Source organism: Ipomoea nil, unplaced genomic scaffold (assembly GCF_001879475.1).
Source record: "Ipomoea nil cultivar Tokyo-kokei standard unplaced genomic scaffold, Asagao_1.1 scaffold0482, whole genome shotgun sequence".
Taxonomy (NCBI): Eukaryota; Viridiplantae; Streptophyta; class Magnoliopsida; order Solanales; family Convolvulaceae; genus Ipomoea; species Ipomoea nil.
Genome location: NW_017616910.1, coordinates 2,642,138 through 2,661,918, shown reverse-complemented (window position 1 = coordinate 2,661,918; position 19,781 = coordinate 2,642,138). Strand labels below are relative to the sequence as shown.

At 37.0% G+C, this 19,781-nt stretch overlaps 2 protein-coding genes across 4 annotated transcripts; both read left to right on the top strand.

Moving 5' to 3' along the window:
• Positions 1-516: 516 nt before the first annotated feature.
• Positions 517-5,546, top strand: LOC109173763 (protein SMAX1-LIKE 6-like). The gene is made up of 3 exons (XM_019323057.1): positions 517-2,028; positions 3,010-3,253; positions 3,346-5,546. Exons 1-3 carry the CDS (start codon positions 851-853, stop codon positions 5,242-5,244), a joined length of 3,321 nt encoding a protein of 1,106 aa, XP_019178602.1. The 5' UTR covers positions 517-850; the 3' UTR covers positions 5,245-5,546.
• Positions 5,547-16,729: 11,183 nt separating this feature from the next.
• On the top strand, positions 16,730-19,775 carry LOC109173643 (zinc finger CCCH domain-containing protein 66-like). Of its 3 annotated transcripts, XM_019322902.1 has the most exons (3): positions 16,730-16,989; positions 17,382-19,353; positions 19,387-19,775. In XM_019322902.1, exons 2-3 carry the CDS (start codon positions 17,392-17,394, stop codon positions 19,459-19,461), a joined length of 2,037 nt encoding a protein of 678 aa, XP_019178447.1. In that variant the 5' UTR covers positions 16,730-16,989; positions 17,382-17,391; the 3' UTR covers positions 19,462-19,775. The 3 variants fall into 3 exon arrangements, with proteins under 3 accessions (XP_019178447.1, XP_019178445.1, XP_019178446.1); XM_019322900.1 differs by having other exon boundaries at positions 17,382-19,775; XM_019322901.1 differs by having other exon boundaries at positions 16,791-16,987; positions 17,378-19,775.
• The last annotated feature ends 6 nt before the right edge of the window (positions 19,776-19,781 follow it).

Genomic DNA, 19,781 nt, shown 5'->3' with positions numbered 1-19,781 from the left:
CCGTTAGAGCGTTGGCTTACTACGTTGCATCCAAATAATACCTAGTTGAAAATTTTACCGTCAAAACATTAACCTACTACAGTGCATCTAAACAATCCCTAATTGAAATTTTTATCGGTAGGGTGCTGACCTACCTAGTTAGTATACTCGTAATGCTCGATGGTGCACTTACGACTAAGTTATGCTTTTTTATATTTTACACATGTCATATGATATTCTATTATGGTGTGACTAATTCTGATTCTCTAATAATCAAATATACCTTCAACATTTGAACCTTACTCGAATAATTTGCTTACTAATTGTCTGAATTTAGTCATATCCCTCTTTTAAATCATATATTTAGTGAGACACTATAAAGTTGTGATTCATTGTAAATGCAATTCTGCGGTGGCCCTAGCCTACAACATCACAACAAAAATTCTTCCCCCCACTGTCCACACACATACAGATACACATACACATATACTGATATACATATACATATACATACACAGTCTCTCTCTCTCTCTCTATATCTATCTATCTCTTTCTCTCTCATTTGAGTTGTTTGTTATAGTCTAAAGCTGCAACAATAAATAAATAGAAAAGGTGTTGAAATGTACATCCTTGGAATTTTTTAAAGAAATTTTCTTCGAATTCAAAGCTTTGGGTTGTGGGAAAAGCAATCTTTACTATAAAAAGAAGGACTGAAACTCTTTTATATAATTGCCCTTCTTTATATGGTTATATATTTTATTTGAGTGACGGATGCGGCAGCCCTTTTTGCTGTGTCTGGGAGTGTATATAAATTTGTGGGGTTAGGGAAAAGAGTGTTTTTTTTTTTTTTTTTGCAGGCTTACCGGCGGCGATGCCAACGCCGGTGAGCACGGCCAGGCAATGTTTGACGGATGAGGCGGCGCGTGTGTTGGACGACGCCGTGGGGGTGGCGCGACGGCGGAGCCACGCACAGACGACGTCCCTGCACGCGGTATCGGCGTTGCTGGCGCTGCCGTCGTCGGCGCTGAGGGAGGCGTGCGCGCGGGCGAGGAGCTGCGCGTACTCGCCGCGGCTGCAGTTCCGGGCGCTGGAGCTCTCCGTCGGCGTGTCGCTGGATCGGTTGCCGACGGCGAAAGCCCTAGACGAGCCGCCGATCTCCAATTCGCTCATGGCCGCCGTGAAGCGGTCGCAGGCGAACCAGCGGCGCCACCCCGACACGTTCCATCTCTACCAGCAGCTCCAGCACCAGGGCTCGGCTTCGTCGTCGATTTCCACTCTCAAAGTCGAGCTCAAACACTTCGTCTTATCCATTCTCGATGACCCGATTGTGAGCCGGGTCTTCGGAGAGGCGGGTTTCCGGAGCTACGATATCAAGCTCGCGATTCTCAACCCTCCAACCCTCTCCCGCCTCTCCAGCCCTCGCTATCCTCCTCTGTTCTTCTGTAATTTACCCGATTCCGAGTTCAATAGACGCCCCTTCAATTTCCCGTTTTCTAGGCTTCCGGGAAACGAAAATGTTGATGAGAACTCCCGAAGAATCGGAGAAGTTCTCGCCAGGAAAACTTCCAAAAACCCATTGCTAATCGGGGCCTGTGCGAATGATGCCCTCAATAGCTTCACGGACTGCGTTCAAAAGGGCAAAGACGGCGTCTTTCCGCATGAAATCAACGGCCTCAGAGTAATCTCCATCGGAAAAGACATCCTCGAGTTTTTCCGGCAACCCGAGAGCGAAAAAATCATGGGTTTAAAGATTAAGGAAGTAAGCGATGCGGTGGAGAGCTGTAAAGGGTCCGGGGTCGTCGTGAACTATGGCGAATTGAAGGTGTTTGTTGACGGGGAGGCAGTGGAGGCGGTGAAGTATGTGGTGTCAGAGCTGAGCAGATTGGTGGAAGTTCACCGTGGCAAGCTGTGGTTGGTCGGAGCTGCGGCGAGTGATGACGTGTATATGAAGTTCTTGGCTCGGTTCCCTTCTGTTCAGAAAGACTGGGATTTGCATCTGTTGCCCATTACTTCAACTTCTCCACCTGGAGGACTTAACCCCAGATCCAGGTAAGCTTTACACCATATTTATTTATTTATCTTTCCAGATTTATCTTATATTATATTATAATGCCCATGGAGTTTCAGCCTTTCAGTGCTTGCTTTTTATGTCTGAATAAAACAATCTTATTTATAATGACTTTATAGATAGATCCTACCATTACTGCAAACAAAGAAAGTTACTATCTTTGAGTGTCTGGATGTTATTTGCCCATCAAATGGTTAAAATTAGTGTTTTAGCTGCTTTATGCTTTGTCATTGTCTCTATATACTACCATACATATTTTTGTTGTTATGAGTTTGGAATGGAAAAGTTGGTTCTAGAGTTCATAGTGTACTTGAAATTGTGAGTTTCATGTTTGGGAAGAAAGTGCATAGGTTAAGAATAGCTCACAGTTTCTGAATTCGCATGTTTTGATGGCGAGATTACAACTACTGTTTTGCTAGTCCATGCTGTTCCTAACTTTTCAGGGAGATTGTGTTGTGTTCTCGTCTATACTTTCCTGTTCTGATGATGTATTCCGTGTTGTGAATGTTGAGCATATAACTATTAATGTGCGATCCAACTATCAGCTTAGGCTTTTAGTTGAGATGGAGCACATGTTGTTCGAATCTCTATGTCACCCCATAAGCGACTACGGTCCACGTGTTGCTTGCTGAGATGGAGCACATGCTTCAATGTCTCTGAAACTGCTTAGAATATAACCATTAATGTGCAATTCAACTATCAGCTGAGATGGAGCACATGCTTCAATGTCTCTGAAACTGCCCGTTTTAGGCAACTGTGCTTGCTGTGTCCTAGAAAGCTCGATGGCTTCTGTGGTGGATATTTTTGTTATAATTAGCATCCCTTGAATGAATCTAACCAACAATTAATATGTAAGTTTGCTTGTGCTGATTGATTGGTGTTATGCTAATAAGATCAATGAGTGGATGTTCTTGCTTCTAAACGATATATCTCACTGATGGGTGCTAATGATATCGTTACAGCTTGATGGGTTCGTTTGTTCCGTTTGCTGGTTTCTTCCCAACACCATCCGAGTTTGAGAATCTACAGAGCAGCAGAAGTCAATCCCCTGCTCGTTGCAACCTCTGCAATGAGAAATACGAGCAAGAAGTTTCGACTCTTCTGAAAGGACTCGCTACTTCAGTTGCGGATCAGCACCCTGCAAATGTTTCTCCTTGGTTACAAATGGCCGAAAGTGGACCGAGCAATAGATTGGTTGGGATAGAGGTGTGTCATTGAAGCTAGTTTAGGGTTTGCTCTCTCTATTTAAAGTCTGTGAAAACGTTTGTGTGAACATGTGATTTATCATTGCAGTGCAGGCCAAAGATGACAACGCTGTTTTCAATGTCAAAGTCGTGGGGTTGCAGAAGAAGTGGAACGAGATCTGCCACCGTGTTCATCATCATGCACAGTCATTTCAACCCGATGTTTTGCATGCCAGGTTCCACGTCTCCGGTGTTGATACCTTTCACTCCCCCCCTCCCGCTAGGAGTGAAAGCAAAAGTAAAGATTTGGTTTTAGACGAAAGCAGGTTGAGTGATCAAAATCCCGGCACACCCTTGTCCCTGCAAAATCTCTCCCCGTCCAGTAAACAAGTCTTATCCAAATCAGTGATCCGTGAAGATGGTAGCGATTTGCAACAAGTGGAACCACCCGCTAAGGATTTGAAGCTTCAGCAGCCAAAAACGGGGAATATCTGGAACCCCGGTGCTTCTCATCTTCCCTTGGATTCTACTTCATCCTCTTTGACTACTTCCGTTAGCACGGACTTAGGATTGGGAACCATATACGTATCCACCGAGAAAAAGCTTCCGGAACCAAGCTTCCAACAACATCATAAAGACCGCCTTCAGTATTTCTCTGGCTCAGTTTCCTCCGATAAAACTAGTGAGCATGCCTCGAACTATATTACTCAATCTTCTTGTAGCTTCGTTCCTCGGGTAGGAGATATGAAGGACTTTAAGTACCTGCATAAATCTATTTCCGAAATTGTTTACTGGCAAGATGAAGCAATTTATGCGATTAGCCATACAGTATCCTGTTGCAGAAATGGACAAGGAAGGGGTCATGGCCCTAACAAAGGAAACATCTGGCTCACCTTCGGGGGACCCGACAAAGTGGGGAAAAGAAAAGTTAGTAGAATGCTTGCCGAGAAAGTGTTTGGTAGCAAGGATAGCCTGCTGTTTGTGGATCTGAACTCTAACAATCAGATCCACCCCGCAAACTCTTTCTTTGACCGTCACGACTTGAAAAGTCGTTACGTGAATTTTAGGGGGAAGACGGTTGTTGACTACATTGCTGATGAGCTAAGCAAGAAACGGCATTCTGTCGTGCTTCTCGAAAATATAGAGAAGGCTGACTTTCTTGTTCAGAACAGCTTGTCTCAGTCTCTGAAAACGGGTAAATTCCCGGATTTGCATGGGCGAGAAATCAGCATTAATAACATGATGTTTGTGATTACTACTTCAAATGTTCCAAAGGCTCAAAATGACTGCCTTTCTGGTAAAGATTCTCCCATGTTCTCAGAAGAAAGTGTATTAGCAGCCCGAGACTCGCAAATGCAGATTATCGTTGGATCACGCACCAGAGATGGCACCAGGATCGAGAATACAAACGTGTTCATCACCTCTCGGAACAGGACTCTAACCCCGTTTTCCCTAAACAAGAGAAAACTGACTGACACCAACAGGGAGGCGTGTCAAAGTTCTAAAAGGGCGTTTACCACATCAAAAGTTTGCCTCGATCTAAACCTGCCCGTGGAGGAGATGATGGAAGAGGAGAACAACGACAGTGACAACTCTAACAGCGAGTCTGGGTCTGGCTCCGAGGGTTCCAAAGCATGGTTGGACGATTTCAAGGAGCAAATGGATGGAAACGTGACCTTCAAACCATTCGATTTCGACACAATCGCCAAGAAAATCTTGAACCAAATCAACCACAGACTCCTGGAGACCGTCGGATCAACCACCACACTAGAGATCGACCTGGACATAATGACACAGATCCTCGCAGCAGCATGGCTATCCGACAGAAAAGAAGGCGTCGAAGACTGGATCCAAGAGGTTCTCTGCAGGAGCTTCATAGAAGCTCAGAAGAGATTCCACCTCACACCATCATCATCAGATAAAGCCATAAAGTTAGTTCCATGTGAAGGCATTCCTGGAGAAGCTCATCATGCCTGTGGAATTCACCTTCCAGGCAGAATATGTGTAAACTGAGCTTTGTTTTTTTGCAGGTATATATAAATATATATATATAAAAATGGGTTCTGAATGTTTAAGAATGTTAGTAGGATTTGTCTGTTGAAGAAATGCCTTTTTTGGGATGTATACCTGTAATTTTGGTTGGGCCTTCAGTTTACTGTTGTATCTATATTTAAATATTAGATCAGTTGTTATCAGTCCTTCCTAGTACACTACTGTTGTACAGACTACACTGTAGCAGTCAGTCTGCCATTCTGGCCATCTCTCTCTAGTCTCCCCCAGACATTATTCAATTTATTACTAACAAGATAATACAGGTAATATTTAGGTGAGTTTGGTCCCCAATAAAATAAATGATATTTTTGTCAGTCTGTTTGGTTTGGGTTGTAAGTCTTGCCATACTTTTGCTACCTACAGCCTACACAGATTTCAACCAATAGTTATTGCATGGTTCGTGGTCCACACGGCTGTGTAGATCACGACTTAAAAATGACGTCATTTTGCTTCATTTTATTTTTTCATGCGTCCAATTGTAATATATATTTTTATAACTTGTAATGTACATTATTCTAAAACATAATGTACATTATTTTAAACATAATGTATATTATGTTACCTCAGATGTTTCATTATTCTAAACACGTAATGTATATTATTTTAACTCATAATGTACATTATTCTAACACATAACGTACATCATAATATTCACGACGATGTTTTGAACCGTGGTCCACACAATAATTTTCCCATTTCAACTCTCTATTTAATTCCATTCACTTGAATTCTTTTGGTATTCATTATATATTTTAATAAACAATTAAGAAAAATTGTATTTTGATCCTTGAGTTATATCTGTAGTATAGACTTAATCTCCGAGTTATATGCGTGACCATCTTTAACTTTTAAGTTGATAGAACTAATTGTATAAACATTCACTGGTATGAACATGTATAAACACCTATCAAGAATAGAGAAAAAGCCCCTGGAAATTGGGCTTAAGAGCCTCTTTTATTAAGTCCTTAGAGAGTCTGTAGAGAGAGAGAGAGTAAAGGAGAGCAGCCCCTAAAATGGAGGGCTAAGGTTCTTTATACAGGCCAAAGCGTGACAGGTTTGATTTTGACTTGTGGATCGGGATCCGAATTTGTTTGACTCTAATCTGACTACAAAATGAGAGTACGAACGTATAGGGAAGTCAAAATCGGAGTATATTTTCTATCATAAGTTATGCATAGAGTGACGATTTTAGTCATTGAAGGATTAAATTAGCCACTTTATTAAGTGACAATTGGTGATAGAAATATTCCCTGAGAGACTAAAATCGTCACTTCGTGCATAACTTAAATATTAAAGATAGTCACGCATATAACTCAGGAACTACGTTTGTACTACAAGTATAACTGAAGGACCAAAAATACAATTTTTATAAACAATTATTGATTTAGAACTTATTTAAACTCTTCTCAACTTGTACCCCTACATTAGAAACTCAGCTACCTAGCATCGAGTTTACCTTGATTCCTTATTGATGTTGTGATATTGCGTTTTATTTAATTAGTAAAACAATCTAATATATATAGTCCACATATATATGGGACAACCTCACTGAAGTTGGTTGGGCAATTGACTGTGTAGCTACAATATTATAAGTTTGACTCTCCATGAGAGTTGCCGATCAGTTATGGATAACTTTTAAGATGATTTACCTCAAGTATTTCATTATTTAAGCCCTGTTTGGTAAATGGTTGTTAGCTTAGCTGATTGGGTTAATTAGAGGGTATAACTAGTCGATAACATTAGCTGATTGTAGAAAGTTGTTTGGTAAATTAGCTGTTAGCTGATAGCTGTTTGGTATAGTTTCTTTTCTCGAAAAGCTAATTGAAAAAGTTGCTTTTGAGTAGCTTTTTGAATTTTAACATTTTAGAGTACAAAAAGCTAACTAACCAAACACTTATACTGATTTTTAAACCAAGTCAAACAACTAATAGTAGTCAAATAAGTCAAAATTAACCTATAGACTTTTTATATATGTAAGGAAGGGGGAAACAGAGAGCTACAAACATGGTTAAGGATTACAGATATTCCGCCAGATAGGAAAAGAAAGCGTATCATCCTCCAACAGCCCAAGCAGTTCTACAGGCAGGCTGCTAAACAAGTGAATATCCCTGACAAAACGATGTGAGATTTTGGCGATAAAGTCAGCCACTTGATTTTGCTCCCGGACAATAAATTTTACCATTGTTGTTGCTCTTATAACTGTGTTTGAACACTTAAAACAAAATTTTTTTTTGAAAAAAAAAAAAAAAAAAAAAAAAAGACTTTTGTAATAGCCATATCTGGGTCAAAATCCGAGCTATATTGACCCAATAATCCACAGAAAATGACAATTTTGTGGGTTTCTTATCCTCAGCCCAATTCTGTTGACCATTCTTAAAAGCTCCAAGCATCACCCATCACTGCTGCACTTTTAAACTCTTCAACTTCTACACGTCTTTTTTAAAATAATAATAATAATAGTGTTGAAAAAAGTAGCATAAATTGGTAGTTTAAGTGATTACTCCGTATATTTTTATGTATCAAATTCATCTGTAAATTATTTTGTGGATCCGAGGTCACCTTATAAAATGGATTCAAGTTCAAAGATACATAATTTACATATTAAATATTTACAATTTACTATTTATAATTTCACAAATTGTGATGACCAGATATTGTATTCACAAATCTACTATCTACTATCTACTATACTAATAAGAGTCCATGAGAGTTAGGCTTATAATGGGTAGAAAAAATGGCGGTCACAAATTTTAATCAAATGAATAGCTCAGATTGATTAAAAGATTGATCAGATTTAAATTTTACACTAAAATTTCTTAAAATACCCACACACCGTTACTAATTCCGCTAAAATTTTAAGAATTGCCGTTAGTTCACCGTTAACTTACTCATTGATTTCAATAAAAAAAAAGTCTTAGGTTCGAACCTCATCCCAATCAATGTTGGCATAATTAGTACTCTATTTTACTTTTATTAAATTATATAAATAATAATTTAGTAGTTACAACAAAAAATAATACATATGCATTTCTTTAATTTAGAATTATGTGTCCAAAATGCCTTTATTCAAAAAAAAAAAATTATTCATTATCAATAAATTAAATAAGAGAAATAATTTTATTAGTTATATTGTCTTTATTTTTCTTCAATATAAAAATTCTTTATATTCAAATTTATTAATTGATTATATTCGCTACATTGTTCTTACAATGTCTTTATTCAGTGAAAAAAAAAATTATTAATTATCAATAAATTAATTAAAAGAAATATTTTCATTAGTTATATTGTCTTAATTTTTCTCAAATGTAAAAATGTTTACATTCAAATTCATCAATTGATTATATTCACTACATTATCTATTATCTTTTTTTGTGCACTCTTTTTCTAATTAAATATCAAAGTTATAATACAAAATAATGCTATATATTTATTTACCAAGTATTTTATTAATACCATGAAAAAATTAAAAATATATAATTAATAAAGCCAACCATATTAACTACTTAGAGAGATTTTGTGACAAAGAGAGTATTCAAATCACACAACAAATTGAAGTGAGAACTACCTCGCAATGTCCTTGTTTGACAATCAGCAGTTAGCGGTTAGCGTTAGCGGATTATACTAGCGAATTTGACCAGCGAATTTATTTAATTATTAACATTGGGTAGAAAAAATGACCGCCAAATTATTAAATCAAATGAATGGTTCATATTGTTCAGGTTTTAATTTTTTTTCTTTTAAGATTTTCTAATTTATCCTTAATTATATGATTATCCATTTAACTTTTCCGTTAATTCACCGTTAGTCTAATTCTAATATTAAAGTCTAATATAGAATTATAACTACACCATTAATCTAATTCTAATATTAAAGTCTTAATATAATTACTTAACCACAAATCCTAATGTCGGAATCTCCTCAAACAATATTAGTATATATTTAATATTTTATGTCTTAATTTTTATTTGTTCTCCCTTATGTCCCGTATTTGGTTTCAACTATACCTATACAATTATTTTATTGACAATTATAATCAATCTTGACTATATTATCTTGCATTTGTAAACTTAGAATTACCTATTTAACTCGCACGGGCTTAGCTCAATGGTTTAGTGGGTAGTATTTGAGAGAAGAGACCAAGGTTTGAACCTCGGCGGCGACAGTGCGGGAATTATGTCCAAAGTGGGCAGATTCCTTGTGCGTATCAGCATTTGGCCCTGTCTGCTGAACCATTGAGTCACCGTGATTTACAACTTCCCACAATGCTCTGTCGGGTCGGAGTGTGGGGGACTCAACATTTGGGAGAAGAATTACCTATTTAAATACGCAAATTCAACCTTCAATTATCTATGCATGAACAATTTCAATATAATCCTACCTTAATATACTTTAAAGTATTTATTTAACAAAAAAGCATTGGACATTATTCCAATCGCGCAATGCGCGTAAAAAACTAGTTTATATTATAAATGTTCACAATTTCAATACTAATATACAATTTAGGACCAAGGTACACCTTGTAAGGTGGACCCTGGTCAATGCTATAACAACTGAAATTTATCTCCGTTTGGATTAGATTAAAATGGATTTTGATTTTTCTAATTAAGGGAATGAATTTGATGTATTATACAATAAAAATTAATAATAATGAGTAAATAAAAAATTAATTCTTAAAATAATTCCAGCAATAGTCCTCCAATTATGTTGATTTTCCAAAATTAGTCCTTGACTTTTAATTTGGACATTTTACATCCCTTGACTTTCAATTTCTTTCCAATTGAGATCCTTTCATCAGATTACGGCAAATTGGACTTTAAATGAAAGGGTAAAGTAGTTATTTCATCGGCCTAATGTATAATTCTTCGTATTTCTTCCATTTATACGCGACTCCGGACATCAAATTCACTTAATTGCTTAATCCCTAATGGAATTTTGTTCTTAGAGTGGATTTAGGAATTAAGCAATTAAGTGAATTTGATGTCCGAAGTCGCGTATAAATGGAAGAAATACAAAGAATTATACATTAGGCCGATGAAATAACTACTTTACCCTTTTATTTAAAGTCCAATTTGCCGTAATCTGACGAAAAGACCTCAATTGGAAAGAAATTGAAAGTCAAGGGACGTAAAATGTCCAAATTAAAAGTAAAGGACTAATTTTGGAAAATCAACATAGTCGGAGGACCATTGCTGGAATTAACTCTATAAATATACATTAAATATAAAAAAAAAATAGAATTTGAAAAGACTTTTAAATAACTTTTTTCGCTCTCCTGTATAATAATCCATAAAAAAAACACACACACACTAAAAGAACGATTTCCACTCACTTGCCTACGTGTACTTGTATTATTTGTAATGCATACGAGGAAGCATATAAAATTTGGTTTTATTTGATTCTTAAAAAAAAAAAAAAAAAACCTTGATTGGCGACTTGGTGTGAGTAACCATGTACTATTGTTCTTTTCTTTAAGAGAGATTGAGAGTTCGAATCACCTTTTATATATTAAAAAAAAAAATTAATATGAACAGTATTTTGTCTCTTAATTGAACCAGTCTGATATGAACGAAAATTAATTTAAATATTGTACAGACTTAAAAGTGTCTCTTACAATTAAGATATAGTTAAGATACCTCGTAGTCTAACTAAAAAAAATAGAAGAAAGAAAAAGAAAGTGGGGGACAGAGTGGTTCTAGAGAAAGAAAAGCAATGGAGGTTCGAAAACTGGATACAGATGGAAAATGACTAATCACTCCTTATCTTCAACGTCGTCGCAGTGCGCATCTCTATCACGGACTTCAATCATCCATCACGGATATGCTAATCTCACAGCCACCACACCACCCTCCATCTTTTTTTCTTTTTTCTTTTTTCTTTTTAATACTTTTTTAATATTCACAAAAATAAAATAATAATTTTGTCATTAACGATGTGGATTCTATTGGGATTGATCCAATATAAATATACGTAAGTTCTTCTGAGAATTAACGGGGTGTTTGGTTGGAGGGAATTTAAATTTCATTCCCACTTAATTTTAAATGGAGTAAAAGACATTTTTAGTCCTAAATTTATAGTGGCTTAGACAATTTTAGTCCTTTATAAAAAAATTTGCCATTTTATGGACAGAGTTATTGTGGCGAGGACATTTTTGGTCCTCCGTCTATATTTATGTTAGATAACCGTCTAAGAGATGGGTAATTAAGTCAATTTAGGCTATCTCCTTCTATCTATTATATCTATGTGTGTTTTGTTTTCTTCTCGGTCATAATTCGAAGGAGTCGGAGAGTCCAAGTTGCAGTTGTACGAAGAAATTGCCGGAGAATCGAAGCCGCCAAACAGGTTACTAATCAAATAGATAGAAGGAGAATCGAAGCCGCCAAACACACATTGATATAATATATAGAAGGAGATAGCCTAAATTGATGTAATTGCCCCTCTCTCTAGGGGTGTTCATTCGGTTAACCGTTCGGTTAACCGAACCGTTTTAACCGAACCGAATTAACCGAAATTTTTTTTGCCTTAACCGTTAACCGAACCGAAATTTGATCTACCGAATTAACCGAACCGAACTTTTTTCGGTTAATCGGTCGGTTAACCGATTAACCGAAATTTTTAACCCTAAAATTGAAAATCCTAAAAATAACTCCTAAAATAATAAATTTAATTAAAATAAAATAGATATCATAATAAATTCATATCAAAACATACAAAAACAATACCATAAGTCCATAATCCATTTGACTATTTGGGATTTTAGTACATATTATATATTTATATTTAATATTTAATATATTATATATATATTCCAAAATTCGGTTAACCGATCGGTTAATTCGGTTAACCGACACTTTCGAACCGAATTAACCGTTAACCGAATTTTGAGAAAACCTTTAACCATTCTCCGAACCGAAATATTTCGGTTAAAAAACGGTTAACCGAATTACGTCGGTTCGGTCGGTTAACCGAAATTTCTCCGAAATTTGCACACCCCTACCTCTCTCATACGATTATCTAACAGAAATATAGACGGAGGACCAAAAATGTCCTCGAAATATAGATGGAGGACCAAAAATGTCCTCGCCACAATAACTCTGTCCATAAAATGGCAAATTTTTTTTATAAAGGACTAAAATTGTCCAAGCCACTATAAGTCTAGGACCAAAAATGTCTTTTACTCATTTTAAATGTCACTAAATTCTTTAGTCTGATTAGAAGGAATTGTAATTCCACAGAATTGCAATTCCCTCATTTTCATAGAATTAAAATCTCATGTCCCCTTTGAGATTTTAATTCCATGAATCTTGGGAATAAAAAAAAAACATAATGATGAGACAAAATTATCCTCCTATTTTTTAACTTAAAATTGATGTCTCACGACAGAAATGGGCATTTTGGACTTTACACTATTTATTCCCTTTGAATTCTCATGTATTCCAAACATTGGAATTGAAATTCACAGTAATTTTATTCCTGTAAACCAAACACGGGAATTTAAATTCATATTTTTTTCTCAGTAATATATATATAATATAATATAATATAAGATCATCCTAAACTAAACATGATTATATTACATACCTTAATTTTAATCAAACACAGGAATCTAACATTCCGTGAACCAAACGGCCCTTAATCCCTCTTATTTGAGCATATATTATATGATGACATGACGTTTACTATACACTTACGGGGAGTTTGGTTGGAATGAGAGAATTACGTGAGAAAGGAATTGCAATTTCATAGGAGATAAATTACTGAGAAAAAAATATGAATTTAACCTATGAATATATATATATATATATATATATATATATATATATATATATATATATATATATATATATATATAATAAGCTAACATAAAATATATATTTTTAAATAATTAGAATTAAAATGGCAAAATGTATAAATAACCAAGGTTATCATACATAACCTAAGAAATGGAAGATAATCACATTCCCTTCAAAATTCTATGTGGAGGAGGGAATGTTTCATTCATTGGGAATGTTATTCCCTAATATAATATGAACCAATCATGAAAATGTTAGCTTTGGAATGTCACATTCTCTTATATAACCTCAACCAAACGCACCTGAGGGTGTGTTTAGTTCGTACATGGAAATTGGAATCAGAATAAAAATCAAATACTTAGTAATAATAATGGGTTTTGGTTAGAGTATTTTGCATTTTAATAGTAGGGTGGAATTTGAATAATTACTAATATTGATATTTGGTTATGTATGACCCTGTAATGGAAATAAAGATTAAAAAAAAAAAAAAAATTCAAGGCAATTAGTGAATGATATTCATTTTTAATTCGAGAATTGAATTTTTAATTGGAGCAGTAATCAAATTCCATAGTTTTGTTTTAAAAATTTGTCAACCAAACACTAACTATGATTTTAATTCACATTCCTAATATGGTAAACCCATGAACCAAACACACCCTAAGTAGTGAGTATTCATATATAGAAATGAGAACATGTCTTGGGGGAAGAAATGAGAACATGTCATTTCACAACGAATCAAAGGTGGGATTTTCTCTAGAGGCCTTCCGCAAAATACCATTGAAAAGTGTAAAAGTTGGAAGCGCAAACACTAGGAGATTTCTATTCAACATATATATCAGGAACAGAATGTGGTGGCAGATATTCTGGCAAAACAAACACGGAACTCCAACACCATGTGGGTGGATTGGTAGGAGCCCCCTAACAGCGTTGCGGATATGTTGTTGGTGGACTCGAGTGCTTTGCCATGTGTGAGGACTAACTCCGAAGGGTGTATGTTGTAAGGCACTCGGCTTGGCCCTCCTTTGGATCCAAAAAAAAAAAAAAAGACTAAAATAATAATAAACTAGATGGTTATTGATAAAACTAATTGACGCGAGGTATGTACGAATCAATGAATTCGCATAAATAATAAGGATAAAATAGTAAAATGAAATAAATGCAATAAGATTCTTTGTATTAGTGTAGGAATATAACAAACAGCGTTCTGTAGTATAATTGAACATGGTTCTGTAATGTTAAGACAATGGTCATTTATACCAAGAAAAGGTCCAATAAACACCTAAAATGCGACGAGTCGTGAGATTAAGTCAAAGTGCACGTGATGAGCTGCGTGACTAAATCAAATTTCCTCATTCCAAGCTAGGAGATTGACTCTGGGGTGGAATGGCTAGGGGCCCTGAGTCGGATTTCGGAGGCCTGTCTTAGGGGTTCTTGTTTCCTGTCCGAGCCCCTTGCGTTCTCTTTAGTATATTTCTTGCTATCAGGTTGCGGACCCTTCATTGGCTTCAAGTTACTGAGTCCAAGATTCCAGGTCTCTTCTTTTTTTTTTTTTTTTTTTTTTTTTTTTTTTTTTTTTTGGGTTAGTTTCATTCGTTACAAACATTTTATTACGTATATTTAACATTTCTTGAGGTCCAAATATTTTGACATGTCAGGATGACCTTTGAGAATCATTTTATTGTCATAAGTGAAATTCTAGAGGGGTTGCCACTCGAATGAGAACACCAAATAAGGGCTTTACACTAGCTATTCGACTCATAACATGGTAAAGAACTTGACAGTTATTATTTTACTGAAAAGAATGATGATATCTTGTCACTTATCACGTAACTAAGGGTTTGGCACCAAACACTTAATAGTAAAATATTGACACATGTTAGTTAGTTAGGAACAGAAGATGGAAAATAGATCCTTATTATTTGATCAAAGACGTTTGTCAAGTACCTTGTGCTCAAATGACACTCCTGTCCCTCCCTTTGAGGGAATGTCACAGGATCAAATTTCAGTGGTAGAAGTATTGACTTTTTGAATTGTAGTACTTAGAGAAAATATAGAATATATACTAACGTGCAATACAATCAATAGTACTCAAAAAAAAATGATCAAAGACGTTTCATTATCGTATAATTTTTCTCGTAAATTTTAACCTTTTGAGAAATAATAATGTCATTAATAAATACATGTTTGCAGAACGGTGCCCGCATTGGTAGCTCAACTGGTCATAAAGATGAAACTTTGAATGAAAGAATTACCAGGGATCGAGTCTCACCATAATTTACAGACCGAGGATTTACGGGCCGGGGTGTGGGGGGTCCTTAGGGTTGGGTTTCAGTCTTTTTGGAAGAATGTTTGCAGAACGGTAGCAAGCTGGACGTTAAAGATACGTCCACGTCATTCTTCCTGGACCGCGAACAACACGGAAAGCGTGAGTGGGGAAACGAAAGAAAACCGGGGACGCGAATCTTAATCCAACGGTCCATTTCTTTACGCGTGGAGCTACAATACCTGAGGCGGTGAAAGATAATAAATGAAATGGGCTCTTAGTATATCCCAAGCCCAGGCCCAGCTTCCAGCCCACCTCTTTTGAATTTTCATTTCATTTCTCATTTGCATTTGAATTTATATTTCATTTCTCCATTCACCCTATTTTTAACACCTTATTTTATTAGATTGCATAATCATCAAATTAGGAAAATTATATTGTCAATATATTTTATATGTTTATTTCAATTAATTAATTTTACACTCATAGTAGCGTACAGGCTCCTAAATTTTTAAAAATTATTCCATTTTTATCAAAAACTTAGACAATTTTGCGGAATATGTGTTCGTGAATTACAAGAAACTATTCATTTTTCCTTAGGAATCGAGCCAGATTTACAGGACGTATACTTGTGGATTGCGAGAAATTACACATATCTTCGTTAGGAAGTTAACTGGTTTTGAATGACATATGGTCGTGAATTACAAAAAGTGCTCATCTTTCGCCAGGAATCCAACTGATTTTGCAGGACATATGCTATTAGATTACGAGAAATTACTTATCTTTCACCAAGAATTCAGTTGATTTTGCACAACTTATACTTGTGAATTATGAAAAAGTACTTATCTTTTCGTTAGGAATTCAGTTGATTTTGCACGATGTATGCTCGCGGATTAAAGAAATTATTTATCTTTAGTCAGGAATTTAACTGATTTTGTAGGACGTATGTTAGTTGACTACGAAAAATTACTAATTTTTTAATCCGGAATCCAACAAGTTTTGTAAGATGATTGTGTGGGAGTGTTAATTGACCGAGAAAAAAATGTACTCGTGGTATTAATTATTATAGATACATATAAACGATATTAAACTACCATATCGATGTTGTGATATATTTATAATTAGTTTATTATAATACATAGTACTAAATTCTTAGATGATACGCTCTGTGACTTTCTTTGAAGAATGTCACAAGATCGAACCTCGATGATGAGATATTGACTCTTTAAATTACGATAATTAGAGAAAGTATATAACAAATCTTTAATAGAGTCAATAATATTCAAAAAAATTTGAAAATGAGAAAAAAGGCAATGAAGCTTATTGGTAGGGTTATTGTAATTTTGTAAATGGTAGACTAAACTTTTTGACTAATAAGGAAAATACTTCTTTATTTTTCTTTGCATATTTATGGATTGAAATTTTCAACATTTTATGTTGTCTTTGTCTCTCTCTCTCCTTCTCTCTCTCAACCTTTCCCTTTCATGGATGTGTAGTTTAAGAGAGAGGGAGGGAAATTGCGTAGCGTTCATAGCGAGCCCAGTTTCTTGAATTTGGAGTGTAGCGCACCCTTTTTTTCTCTGCGGGAGACCCGGGTTTTTTTGTACCCTTTCTCTTTACAATTCTCTTCTTTCCTGCTCTGCTCAAGCTGAGGTATGCCTTTTCCCATACTCTATTTGGTCATTTATACTGTGTTTGAAGCATGCTTTGATATGATCCTCAGTTCTTTTCGTTTTTGGTTGTGATCCTGTAAATGTTAACTTTGCGGATTCTAGACTTTTTCTTGCTAAAGATGTTTTTTTTTGAGCACCCTTCATTTCCTTTTTACAGCGATTCACAACTAGGATTGGATTGTGTTGTAAATTTAAACCTTGGGTGCTGTGTTTTTGGTGTGAACATGTAAAGAACATATGGATTTTAGGATGTTGGAAAGTTTTAAGAATTGGGTTGTGTTATTTGGATCTTTTTTAATGTTCTTATTGGTGTCTGTTATGTATTAAAGAGCAAAGATTGCATATTGAATTGTTGTTCTTTGCTGTGTTTAGAGAGGATAACATGTGCAGTGGGTCTAGGAGGAAAGAGGGTGTTGATGATCTAGGTATGGAAGGAGAGGCTCAAAAGCAAGAGGGCTTTATGTCTGGTTTTTCAGTTTTGCTTGAGTTTTCTGCTGCTGATGATCTTGATGGATTTAGAAAGGCTGTTGAAGAAGAGGGTTGTGATATCAATGAGTCAGGGTTGTGGTATGGGAGAAGAATTGGGTCGAGAAAGATGGGGAACGAGGAGAGGACGCCCCTTTTGATTGCTTCGTATTTTGGTAGCAAACGGGTGCTAAGCTATATTCTCGAGAAGGGTTGCGTTGATGTTAACCGAGCTTGTGGCTCTGATGGGGCTACGGCTCTTCACTGTGCTGTTGCTGGTGGCTCTCTTGCGTTGCCCGAGGTTGTCAAGCTCTTGCTTGATGCTTCTGCTGATGCGGGTTTGGTGGATGCTAATGGAAAGCGGGCTGCTGACCTCATCGCCCCCGGTGTGTTTGGCCATAGAAGGAAGACGGTGGAACACCTTCTTAAAGGCAAGAGTGATGTTGAAGAAAGTCAAGAAACCGGTGGGTTTGGGTTGATTGATCGGGATACTTTTGAACAGATAGAAGAACAAAAGGTGCTGAGTCCAATTGTGTTGAAAGATGGAAGCGAGAAGAAAGAGTATCCTATTGATCCTTCGCTTCCAGACATAAAGAACGGGATTTATGGGACTGATGAGTTCAGAATGTACACTTTTAAGGTGAAGCCGTGTTCGAGGGCTTACTCTCATGACTGGACCGAGTGCCCCTTTGTTCATCCAGGCGAGAACGCAAGAAGGCGTGACCCGAGGAAGTTCCACTATACTTGCGTTCCTTGTCCCGATTTTCGCAAGGGGACGTGCCAGCGGGGAGATTCTTGCGAATACGCTCATGGAATCTTCGAGTGCTGGCTTCACCCTGCGCAATACCGGACACGTATGTGCAAGGACGAGTCGAGCTGCAACAGAAGGGTGTGTTTCTTTGCCCACAGACCCGAAGAGCTTCGGCCTTTGTATGCTTCAATCGGTTCTGCAGTGCCTTCTCCTAGATCATACTCTCTCGGGGCTTCACCGCTGGATATTGCATCGGTTAGCCCACTTGCCCTCGGTTCTCCATCTATGATGATAGCCCCAACCTCAACACCACCTCTCACTCCTTCCGGGCCTTCCTCTCCTAGGGGTCGTTCGTTGTGGCCTAATCAGATTAGCCTTGCCACACCGACCTTGCAGCTGCCCGGTAGCAGGTTGAAAACTTCAATTCATGCCCGGGATTCCGATTTAGATTCTGGACTACTTGGACTAATGGATGAAATTTCTGTTCTTTCCTCGCCATCCAGCCAGAGAAAAAGTTTCTCGACTGCTCCATCTGGTGATCTAAACGGGGAAATGAGTAGGCATCCCGGGTTAAACCCCACAAACCTTGACGATATTTTCGAGACGTTGGATCCCAATATTCTGGCTAAGTTACAAGGACTATTGCGGGATAATGAAACAACCCATTTGCAATCCCCAAAGGGAATGCATTTAAGGCAGAATTTCGTGTCGGGCTATCCATCCCCCCATCACTCTTCAAGCCCGGTTAGAACACCATCGTTCCAGAGAGATCCCTCGAGTGCAGCTCTGAATGCAGCACGCTCTGCAGCATTTGCAAAACGAAGCCAGAGCTTCATTGACCGCAGTGCCCCGTGCCACCACCATGGTATGATCTCTTCGCCAATGTCTCCTGTAACCGCAATGCCTTCAACCCTTTCCGGGTGGGGCTCCCCCGATGGCAAATTGGATTGGGGTATGCAAAAGGACGAGCTCAGCAAGTTGAGAAAATCCGCTTCTTTTGGCATCCGAAGCAGCAGTGGCACCACTTACGCCACAACTGGAACTCCATTCCCAACGACGCCTGCTGATGAGCCCGACGTTTCGTGGGTTCAGTCTCTAGTGAGGGACACCCCCGCTGTAAGTTCCCGCCAATTCATCGATTCAGAGGATCCTCAGTATTATCAAGGAAGTCCCGAGATGCATCCCACCTGGGGAGACCAGCAGATATACATGGAACAAGAACAGATCATGGCATAAATGAGATACATTAACTCTGCATATTTTTTTTGGGGTGTAATCCTTAACAATTTCTTTTACCATTTTTTGAATTTTTTCCTTTTTTTGCTTTAGATTCACAGCTTAGTTGGTGAATGAATACAATCAAAGAAAGGATCTGAATAATGAAGCTGGGCCTGGTGAAACCTTCCTGCTCATCTTTTCAAGGTTCTTACATATATTTCTTCAAAGCTGGCTTATGTTGTAATACCATATATCATACTTTTGTAGACATCTTTGAATAATAATTGTATGAGATGTTGGATTTTGATTTTCAAATTTCATTCTTTACCATTTAATTT